The sequence below is a fragment of the Vombatus ursinus genome, unplaced genomic scaffold, assembly GCF_900497805.2.
Source record: "Vombatus ursinus unplaced genomic scaffold, bare-nosed wombat genome assembly UNPS02011186.1, whole genome shotgun sequence".
In the NCBI taxonomy this organism is placed as follows: Eukaryota; Metazoa; Chordata; class Mammalia; order Diprotodontia; family Vombatidae; genus Vombatus; species Vombatus ursinus.
The window spans coordinates 1-12,043 of NW_020950964.1; the positions used below are offsets into that span (position 1 = coordinate 1).

The following is a 12,043-nucleotide window of genomic DNA, read 5'->3' on the forward strand; positions in this document are numbered from 1 at the left end:
GACTTCATTAGATTGTGAAAGGGGTCTGTGACAAAAAAAAAAAAAAAGGTTAAGAACTTCTGATCTAAATAGTTGTTTTTATGTGTTCATCAAAATGACTGTAACATAAAATCTACTGCCTAAAACCGAGGGAAAAAAAAAGACACCCACACTTACCAAAGAACAAGATATCTGTGAGTTTGTTTTTAATGCATCTAGAAATGTACAAGTAGTTCTGAGTGAGGGGGCAGTAATGGGGGACAGTGAATTTCCTATTTGATTGCCTCCTAAAGAAGACTGTTAAACTGAGATTGCTGTGCTAGCAGCCCAAAGCAAAATAAAAGCCATTAAGAAAGGGCTTGTTCCTCTTTGCAAATAGCCCTAGGCTGGCACAGGCTAATTTATCCACTGCATCTTAGAAGTGAGCAAAAGATACATTACATCCATAGAACTGACTGGGGAAAAGGAAATGTTTCTCTACCTAGAACTCTAACTTAAATTCTTCATTAAAGAAGTCTTCTCTATTATCTCCTTTTAAAAAAAAATCTAGACAATGGCATATGTGTGTGTTGGAGGGAATATCCTAAGAGCAACTAAGCTGAACTGTAGCTCTCTGTTAGTAAGAATAGAGATAAGGGCATGATGGCAATATTTTATGGTCAAACTGCTTTGACATGACAGTTGTATGGGCTTTTATATTAGCACCCATAAGGCAACATGTTTCTGGATTTTAAGATTAGAAATACTGCCATTTGCATTCTACCTACCTTCCACCATCTACATACATATATGTACAGAGATTTATATATATATAATATATATACACACATATATTCATATTCATATACATATATACATTTATATATGTACAAAAAAGTCCATACATATTACATATATGTAGACTCCTTGTGATTTTACATATTTTGCAACTGATATTTTTATTATAATGTGTACTTGGTTTATTCAGTTACTAATTGCTGAAATATTGAGATTGTTCAGTAATGGTTTATGGGGGCAGAATATTTGAAATCAGGACTAACCTGGAAGATCTGAGATGGATGATCACTTTTGGCAGGAGGAACAGATGTAGGACTCAAAGAACTGACATTCATTTTGATGGCCCACCAGCTCTAATTAAAATACTGATGATCCAGGTCCAGTGGATTGTTCCAACTGTTGTGAAGGCTGTTGGGGATCTGCTGCAGGTGTTGTGATTTGGGACTTGTTTAGGAAGTTTGATCTGGAGACCTTCAGGGGCTTTTGGGGGTGGTCCAAGCTGGAATTTCTTTAGAGAACATGTCCAAGAGATCAAAACCAGCCAGTAAAAGCACTTTTGGCTTAATGATTGATTGGTTCAGAACATCTTTGCTCTTCTCTGGATAAGGGCCTGGGTTGGGGTGGAGAGCAGAGAAGGTGGTCCTAAATAGTTGGCAATATGGCTCTTGGACTGATCCCAGATTTTCACTGGTAGGGGGTGGCCCTTTGTGATTATTGTTTTTCAATGCTCTGCCCAGTCTTCAAGTGACTCGATCTTAATTAAGCATTGCCAGTGTTGGCATCTGTTCTTCAAACTGAAATTTGAAAAACCTAGTTAAGGGCTGCTAGAGGATTAAGGGTCTCCAACAGGTCCGTACAACATATAACCCTCTGGCCACTTGTGGCCCACCAAAGGATTTAGAGTGACTCATGAAAAAATGTAGAGGATGTAAAAGAAAGTAAAGATGTAACAAGTGCTTTGCTTGTGCCCCACTTAACCGGTCTTCCATTAGTCACTATTGTGCCTGTCATGTAACTTGGCAGCTGGGTTGCCACTGCACACTCTCTCCCGTTTGTCACATGACTGGTGGTGACCACTGTCAGTCTGTCTCTGTTCTGAGAGGAGTGAGAGTAGTAGTATCTTTTTGATGTGTTTTCAGTCCTTACCGGTGTTGAATAGGGACAAAGTGAGTGCAGCCACGAGCCAGTGCAGCTATGGGATGAGTGGCAATAACTCAAGGCTTTCTTCTCTTCCCTCCATGTGCAGCCATCCTCCAAGTTACAGGAATGTCTGGCACTCTCCAAGGTCAGAAACTCAGTTCAGTATTTCTTTGTATGTGAACAGTTGCTGTGGAGATTTTTTTGGTTCTAACATTAAAATTTTGGGGGTGACTTTGTAGGTGATAAAAAGAAATGGAAGATCAAATCAGAACATAGGGTCTTTAATCCAGAGTGGACAAACAGATACTTCTTTACTTACATGAGAGACAAAATATTGTGCCTTATTTATGGAGAATAGCTGTTCAGAAGGAATGCAATCTTCGTTGCCATTTAGAATCAAAACATCCTGACTCAAGCAAATTGGACACCAATGAAAAAGAAATTAAAGTGTCCACGTTTGTTGAAAAACCTCAGTGGGGAACAAAGGTTTTTCAAGAAAGTAAACTCAGAAAATGAGGCTATTAATGTTAGTTTTCAGATTTCTAAAGAAATTGCTGCTGCTGAGAAGTCTTTTACTGAAGGTGGCTTCATACAGAAGTACTTGCTGATTCAAGTTTCTGCCTTACCTCTGATACAAAAGGGTTTTTGAGAAATAGTTTAATCATTAATTATACCTTTACTTGGAAAGTGAGCCGCTAAAAATCCATCTATGGCCCTATTTTAATTTTGACCCCTACCTACTGCCAAGTTGTGAAGGTCTGGTCTAGAGGTCTAGTGCCTAGAACAAGAGAGAATGATAGTCTTATCACCCTAATTTACTTGGAGCTTTGTGTTCAGTCCGAGGACCCACAGTAAGCCGACAAGATGGAGTCAGTCCAGAGAAGGATGCCCAGGTTGATGGACCTGGACCTCAAAATCATGCCCTAGCACGGTTAATTGAAGGAGCTGAGGATGTTTGGCTAAGAGAGAAGCCTTAGGAGGGGAATTGATTACGGTCTTCAGGCCCGTGAAGGGGCTATCAGGGGTAAGTAATTTAGTGAACTAGACCCACCCTAGGGGACAGAATTAGGTCCAAGGGGAGGAAGCCACACAGAAGCAAAGGTTGGCTCACTTCCTAACAGCCAGCGCTTGCCACGGACTGAAGAGGCTGCCCCCAGACGGGGCCCCCAGTGCAGAGTTGTTGAGATCTGTGCTTTGGGTTGGGGGTTGGGTTGAATGAGGAGACCTTAGGTCTGACCCAGGCTGTGATTTTGAGGGCTCTCATCAAAAGGTCCCTCTATCCACTTGTCTGAACCTATAATTTTCTTTGATGCAAAAGAGGGAAAAGGCGGGGTGGGGGAATGTTCCCATTTCCGTTGCCAAGGTAACACTGCTTCTGGGTCGCGGCGGGGTTGGAGAGGTGTTCTCCATGGTTGGCCCCGACCCCTCATCCCAGAAGCGTTAACTGGGGGCCGCTGAAACGACAAGCAGGGTAAGGGGTTTTCTGTAGTCCGTTTTTTGCTTTTTTGTTTTTTCCCGGGGGGGGGCACGGAGCTGAGTCCAGGAATCAGTTTTCCAGTGTAACTGGGGCGTTACTGGAAGAGGTGTCCATTCATTCCTTAGCATTTCAACCGCAATAACGGTCATTCGAGACCAGTAAGGGCGGGAGGAGAAAGGGGTAACTTGGGACCCCGCCACCGGACACAAAGTTCGAGGCCACCGTCCCAGCGTGATTGGCTCAGAGCCACGCCCCTTTCTGTCCTCGAGCCAGACGCCTGCGCGGGCAGGGAGGAGCTTCGTTGAGGTGTGGAGGGCTTTATGACGAACCTCCGGCCCTCGCTGCGATTCTTCGCCGAAGAGGCGTAGAGCCATGTCCTCCGCAAGCGTGCTCAAATGCCTACGCCTCCCACCCTACGCCCCCTCTCCTTGCCATAATTTCAGCGCGCCGGCCTCGTGGCCCTGCGCCTGGCTCAGCGACCCCACGAGAGGTCGCTGGGGCGCGCAAGGGGGCGGAGCTGGCATGACCGATCAGGCGCGCTCGCGTCCTGGGTGACGCAGAAGGGAACTGGGAGTAGGCGAGGTTGGAAGACTGGGCTGGCTAGAGCAGCCTGGTCGGGGAAGGGTGTGTGGGTGGTGCATAAAGTCCTGGTCCTCTCTGGGCCGAGAGCCCGCTCTCGCTGTTGCACTCCGTGCTAGGAGCAGATCCGGCGCAGGGGTTTCGGGCGGGAGGAAGGAGTCGGTCCTAGGGCAGCCTCCGCCCCCCGGGGAATCTGTCGGCTTGCCTGCCCGCCCCTACGCCCGCCCGCTGCGGGCCCAGCAGGCCTAGGTGAGCGGGGCCAGATCGCGGCGCCTGAGGAGTCTGGAAGGGAGAGTGTAAAGTTGGAGCCGGAGAGTTGGGGGAGAATGGACCATTGTCTGGAGGAGGGCCAAGGAGCCGGACCTGATGAATGGAGGGCAGAGAGAGTCCAGGAAGGAGGAGGAAGGAGGGATGAAGGTTTGAGGACGGGATGTGAGGAGGGAGAGCTGCAGTGCTTACGCCCGTCTCCCTTTTCCTTCTTATTATCAATCCCCCGCCTTTCCCCCATCTCCCTTCGGCACACCAAGATTGGCCAAACCTGGACCTTGGCCGTGGAGAAGCAGCAGATGTGAAGCAGCGTAGGTGCCCATTGACGCTCTGAAAGGGACGCAATTGGGGCTGCAGGGCGAGCAAGTTTCTGTGTGTGGTGGAGAGAATACAGTCGGCATTTTGTTAGTCTCTGACTTCCCTTTCTGCCTCAAACAGATGCGGCTTTGTTTATCCATCCCACTAAAATTTGATTCCTTGTTTAAAAAAAAATTAACTGGCAGACCTTTCTTTTTTTTTTCTCCTCACTATTTCTTATTTAATGTCTATATCGAGGATAGCCTTATCAGTTGGATGATTTCGAAGGTTATGAATAGTTGTTTATATTGTTTCACAGATGCCTGGAGGTAGGTTGATAGGTGTAAATACTCATTCCTTTCCTTCTGGAGAAGGTGTGGATGGGTTATAATCTCCACTGATAGAAGTACACCCGTGGATCTTGAATCCATTCAAATGCTAACATATTTAAGTAATCTGTTGTTTGATTTGTGTTTTCTGTTTGTTCATCTATTTGTCGGTACGGGAACTCTTTTGAAGTATGAATTCAGTTTTTTGTAATAGATTTAGGGTAGAGTCCCTGAATAGCTTGATCCTTGATGTCTTTGTTTTAAGGAACCTTTTTAAAATTCATACACTGCATTTTCTTGGGTAAGATGCAGGAAACAGCAAAATGTAATTAATGACTAGAGGTAACACCAAAAACGTCAGATTTTTTTTTTTTCCTCAGCCGGAGATACAACATAATAAGGGGCTGAGAACTCTAGCCATCTCTTATTCCTCAATGAACCGACTTCTCATTTGACCCCTTATAAGTAGCTAAGTAAGGCAGGAAGAGAGTCTGGTGATGTGGGTTCAGACTAAATGCTTTCTAATCTTACATTTTAAAGCTTCCTCCCAGATTTGAGTGTCATATCAAAGACATTTTTAGTTTGACTCCTTTGTTTTGCCGTAGTCCTTAAGTAAACTGTTCCAGGCTGTTTGAGCTAGCCCAGAAAGTAGTTTAATTGTGATCTTTGAAGTGGAGTGGTTGTGTGTTGTTTCAGTTACTCTGGAGAAATAGGGCAGCGGAGTAGTTTCTGCAAAGGTGAAACTTTAACCTTAACATAGTCCTACTACAGAGTTGGGTGTTTATGATGGTAAACTGTATATAAACTTCAGCTATTATTAACTTTTATCCTCAAACAGTTTTGTAAATCAGGGCCGGTATTGCTACTTTATTTTTATAGTCAGGGAAACTTAAGTCAGATAGATTGTTGATTTGCCGAAAGCTATACAGTTGGTATGTAGCAAAGCTAGAATTCCAACCCAGGTCTCATCTCCAAATCCAGTGTTCTTTCCATTATGTCATAAACTACTTGTTTCATCACACGGACTAGTTAGAACCTGAACCTCTGTGTTAACTGACCTTTTTGATTTTGGCAATTTGGTGCATCTCTTAGCAAATCAGGCTGACTCTCTATCTCACTTCATTTGTTCATTCAAGCACAGTTTATCGAGTGCATGCTTTGGTGGGTACTGTGTAGTACTAGTGATACTATTGTGCTAAAGGAAGTAGTAATGTCTGCCACCTTTAAGGAAGAATACAACTAACTGGGAAGTCAGCACGGTTGCTGTGACCAGGGAATGATTTAAGAGCTCCTTAAGAACGTTCAAGTATAAGAAAGGTGTTGGATAACTTGTGTAGATAAGTGTTAGAGGATTTTGTGTGGTAAAGAGAAGGGGCTAATTAGAGTCCACTGGGGTTAATTCTTGTGTTCTTGAAGATGAGTCTTAGAATTTCTATCTGCGGCACTTCATGATGCAGACTTTTATTCTGTTTCAAATCTCTACTGGTACACCTATCTAATTTGAATTTATAGAGTAAAAATCTTCCCCGGTCCTATTTTGGGTTAGCACTAATGTAAATTTGGATGTTACTAGGCTAGGGACTTTGTCTATACACTGAAAGTTCATTATAATGCTACACTTGGCATCTATGCAAATCAGCTTTACAATAAGATATTATTAATACTTTTAATAATTAAATTCCTTGAATTCCATTGTGGACCTACCTTCAAATGAATATTGCAATACAATGATTGCAATATAACAAATAGTGTTAGGTGAGATTTTTTTAAGTTTTATTTTTTTTTACATTATATTTACAGATTCCCCACTCCATTAGCTATCTCTTGTAACAAAATAAAACAAATAAATTAAATAAATAGCGACTTCATCTTGAAATTAATGTAACATTTGGAAATTGTATCATCCCCCCCAATTTTTAAGTTGTTTTTCAGTGAACAGAAATCTGTTTTCTCTTCGTCCTCTCCCCCACCCCGTGGAAAAAGTAAAGAAAAATTTCTTTTAACATATGCACAAACAAAATAAATTCCCTTGTTGGCTCTTGTGTGTGTGTATGTATAAAGATATATGTGTATAGAGTGTGTAGAGACAGACAAATTCGTTTTTTCGAACTCTAAACCTGTGTCAGGAGGTAAACAGTATCTTTTATCATTGGTCCTCTGGTATCATGAATGGCCATTGTGTTGATCCTAGTTCTTAAAACTTTCAAAGTTTTTTACAATGCTGTATAAATTGTTCTCATTTTGCTCATTTCATTCTTCATAAATGTATAATATTTGTAATATAAATTGTTCTTCTGGTTCTTTACTCTGTAACAATTTATATAAGTCTTTCCATCTCTTTGAAGTCATCTGTTTTCTCATTTCTTATGGCATAGTGGTATTCTATCATATTCATGACCACAATTTATTAAGCCATTCAGTAATTTATAGGCATCTCTTTAGTTTCCAATTCTCTTTCTACAATAAGTAGAGCTGCTATAAGTATTTTTATATATGTGGGTCTTCTCCCTTTTTCTTTGATTTCTCTAGGGTAGAGGCCTAAGAGTAGTATTGTTGAGTCAGAATGTATGCACAGATTAGTGACTTTGGGGTATAGTTCCAAACTGCTTTTAATAAATGCTGGACCCAGTCCCAACTTCACTAAACAACAATGTATTAATATGCCTGTTTTCTCATAGCTTATATGTTGAATTCTATAGTTTAAAATTCTTTTTCCCCCACTTAAGAAAGCTAGTTCCACAAACCCTTCTATTTCTGGTTTTATTATTTTTGCCTTTAAACTTTTGTCTTTTTATCTTTGGGTCACTTTTTTCTGCTTTGTAGTCGTGTGTGTTTACATGCATATATATGTATACGATAATATCTCAAATGAGATGGTATTTGTAAAGTGCTTAGCATAGTGCCTGGTATGTAGTAGGTGTTATGTAAAATGTTTATTCCTTGCCTTGACGTGTTTAGAAATGAAATTTTAGTTATATGTTTTCTAAGCTTCAGTTCGGTTGGAGGAAGGTTCAAATGATCAATAGAAAATTTTGGTGCTAAATGTTTCATCCTTTGCTGCTGCTCTCCTTACAAGAGAGGATGTTTTAAGTTGTCAGCTCTAATTTTAGTTCACATTTGGATAGCCGGGGGATATCTTTTCTTAGCTTGTCTTCGTATTCCTATTATTTGACAAATAACCATTGTTAAAACCATTGTTAAAAACCATTAATTTTTTGCTCCCTTGGTGCAGCCTCTTTTGGATTTGAATTCTGGTGCCTCAGTCATTTCTGGATCTATGCTAAAATGTATGAAATGATCTCTTTGTAAAAGATTTCTAAGTTTGATTTCCATGGTGTAGTCATACAGAATGGTTTGAGAATTGTACACAGGTTTGCTGTCATGGGTGACTTTTAGCCATTGTTTTATGGCAAGTTAGAGAGGACCAGAGAACTGGTTTAAGGTGATAGTTTGTCTTTTCTGGAAGCTGGAGGCCCACAAAATTGGTTTAAGGAACTAGTTTAGTTTAGAAAACTATGTGGTATTTTTCTTGACAGCAGTGATCAACATCCTTGTTTTTATCAGATTGAGGACAAGTATAATTTCTTATGTTTTGGCTTAAATCAATAAAGCACAGAGAAAATATGTCTTGTTTTAACTTTTTCTGTATGCTGCCCTGATATATGAACTAATATTTTGGACTATCTGATGCCAGACTATGTATCTGTTTTCTTGGGACCAGCTTAGCTAAATTTGGCAAGGCTTATTACTAGTTTGATAATAGGGGTGACAAGTGTTTTAGCCATGGCAGCTCTTGAAGACTGTCTACTAAAAACATAATAGGCTGTGATTCAGCACTGGTAGAGTTGTAGCCACAAAATGAAATCATAGGTCCTTGAAGCAGTGAAGTATATATAAACCCATCATTTCAAAGCATATATTTTTGTATTTAGATCATAACTACAGCTCTCTGGCTTGTCCTATCATCCAGTCTTAGCTGAAGGTGTCTTCTCGGGTTTCTTCAGGATGCCTGCAGCACTTGTGGAGAACAGCCAGGTTATCTGTGAAGTCTGGGCCAGCAACCTAGAAGAAGAGATGAGGAAGATCCGAGAAATTGTGCTTAGTTACAGTTACATTGCTATGGTAAATGTGCTGCACTGTCTTTGAATTACTTGTTGTTATGGAAATGAGGAAATTAGATTTACTATTCTAATTAGTAAATTTGACTGACCAGGCAGTGATAAACTACAGACGTGGTAGCCCACTGCCTGTTTTTATACGGCCTGCTAAGAGTGGTTTTTACATTTTTAAATATAGTAAACTTTATTTTAAAATGTAAAAACCATTCTTAGCTTGCTATACAGAAACAGGCAGTGAGCCCCATTTGACCAGAGAGCTGTAGTTTTCTGACCCCTGCACAATATAACCAAGTTATATGAAACTGGATGGCAAATTATGCTGTTTTTTATGAAACACAGCAATGTAGAAGCTAGGACATAGAGTGCAGCAAGTTATGGCAAGTAGAGCCTCCTGCTTGGACTGCTTGTAATAGCTCCCTGACTGACTTTACTTTCTCTAGGGTCCCCTCTTCATTGGGTCCTACATATGCTGCCAGATTAAATTTTCTAAGCACTGCTGTCATTCCCCAGTTTACAACCCTTGGTAACAGTAGCTCCCATTTCTATAGTTATTTCTTTACAGTTTACAAAGTGCTTTCCTTACAATGACCCTGTGACACAAGTAGTACCAGTATTATTATCCCCATTTTACTGAGGAGGAAACAAGCTTTTGATCAAATCGTGACTTGCCCAGGATCACAAAACTAATTAGAGGCAGAGGTAAGACTTGAACTCAGGTCTTATATATCCATTGTTATTTCTACTACACAATGCTGCTTCTCCCTCAGGGAATTCTCATTGCCAATAGGAATTAAAGCCAGACTTCTTTGGTTGATATTAAAAACCACTTCATAGGTTGGTACCAACCTAGTTCTGGTCTTATTCCCCATGACTCTATGACAATTTTCACCTGGCTAAATTGGTTCAATTTACTGTCCCCAAGATGTACTTTGTATTTTCCAGTTTTCATTCCTTTTCTTGTTATAGTTCTTCTGACCTGGAATACACTTACTTTGTTGTTCACTAGTAGTGTTGATCTATATATCCACTATATCCATTCCTGAATGATAGCCTTATATTTCCCCTTGCCTGCGTCAACTAAATGTAAATTCAGCATGTTCAAAACTGAATTCATCATCTTTTCTACAAAGTCTGTTTCTCCAGTGCCACTTGGCACCACCATCCACCTAGTACTTCAAGGTCTGCCTTTCTCTTCTTTAGTCATTCCCTCACATCCACTCAGATGTCAAGTTTAAAAAAATGTTTTCTGTAATATTTCTTGCATATTTTGCTTTCTTTCCACTTTACCTGCCACCACCCTAGTTTGATCTTTTTCACTTTTCATCTCAGTTATAGTCGTGGCTTTTTACCTTCTGTCTCTTCTTTATCTATCCTTCATATAGCTACATGAAATAATCTCTCACAATAATCTTCCTAAAGCAGGACTTTCACCAAGTCACTCCTGTGCTCAAAAGCATTCAGGGGTTTCATATTACCTATAGGTAAGATACAAACACTTTGTCCTTTCATTTTGTCCCATACTCTTTTGCGTCTTTGTGTTCAAACAGACCAACAATCTTTCCTTCTTAAATCCGAAACTTCCCCCCAATATGTTTTTTAAAATTATGTCTTTGATTTTTCCCTCCCCTTCCCCCCCCTTGGTCCCGCTCTTCCCCTTTCCCCTCCCTCCCCCCCTGCCCCGAGTTCCTTTTTCACATTTCATCTTTGTTGAATGTAAGCAATCTCATTTTTTGTCTTTGTATCCCTAGAGCCCTGTTGTTCCTTAGCAGGCACTTAGTAAGTGTTTGTGTTTGAATTTGTTGTTAAATAGGATCATGGATTTAGAAGGGGCCTTTATAAGTCTTCTAGTCCAGTTCCTTTATTTTTCAGATGAATATGAGGTACAGAGAACTTAAATAACTTGCCCAGGGTCAGAACTAGATTGAACACAGGTTCTGAGTCCAGATCCAGCGCTCTTCCCCTCAACCAGACACCCAAATTCTGTACATGTATATTGAGTGTCTCTAGTCGTTTCTGCCCACTTACTTTTAGTGTCAGAACTATTTCACACCTCTTGAGATCCTATAATAGACAAGTACTTCTAGATATGATGGTGCTGCTGCTTTATTTTAACTGGCATTAGGTTGGCTAGTTAAATGATTTCTTTATAAACTGAGGTCACAGTTTTATAAACCCTTGGGGAGGTAGATGAGATAGCAGTTTTAGTAGCCATTACAGAACTTTGCACTGAGAAATGCATTTCCAATCTTCTTTAGGACACAGAATTTCCAGGTGTTGTAGTGAGACCAATTGGGGAATTTCGAAGTTCCATAGACTACCAGTATCAGCTTCTTCGGTGTAATGTTGACCTGCTTAAAATTATACAACTGGGCCTCACATTCACAAATGAGAAAGGAGAATATCCTTCTGGAATCAACACCTGGCAGTTCAACTTCAAATTCAATCTTATGTAAGTTGTCTGTGTTTTTTTTTTTTTCCGTCACCTGCTAAGTTGGTATATTTGTGATTACAAGTAATTTTATTAGGTTCTTTTCTTAATTTTTGAACCAGTTTTTTATTTTAAACTTTGTAATTTATTGAACATGTCATTCAAACTTAAGATATACTTGGACCTACAGAGGTCAAGTATTAAAATCTCAATACTTCCAGAAACCATGAATTTGTTGGTGTGGGTTGTTTTGTCCACCAGTGCCAGATTATAGTCTTTATATCCTTTAGTGTAAGTTCATTACCTTGCATCCAACCTGATGATGTATTTCTGTGAATTTAGGAAAATACTTGAATGCCCCATATACTGTATGTCATTGGGCTGGTACTTGAAACCTTTCCAGAAAGGTAGAGCATGACAGAGCTTGTGTTCTGCTAACATATCCTTTTAAGTCCTGCATTTACTTATATGCCAGGATGAAGCATTAGAGTAGGCCTTCATAGAGGAACTTTATTCCATCATGTTTTCCATTCTTGATGGTTCTTAGCATTTAATTACATTGTATTCCATAGTTTGAACCATTCCTCAACCATTGGGCTTCATTAATGTGTGTGTGTGTGTGTGTGTGTGTGTGTGTGTGTGTGTGTGTGTG

The 12,043-nt window shown here is 40.4% G+C and overlaps 1 protein-coding gene across 1 annotated transcript; it reads left to right on the forward strand.

Annotated features, from left to right (window-relative positions):
* Window positions 1–4,375: 4,375 nt before the first annotated feature.
* LOC114038470 (CCR4-NOT transcription complex subunit 8-like) lies at window positions 4,376–11,412 on the forward strand (the record flags this gene model as incomplete). The annotated part of the gene is made up of 3 exons (XM_027855727.1): window positions 4,376–4,530; window positions 8,850–8,967; window positions 11,219–11,412. Coding segments are annotated over exons 2-3 (311 nt in total), but the record flags the coding sequence as incomplete, so codon positions are not given.
* Between the last annotated feature and the right edge of the window lie 631 nt (window positions 11,413–12,043).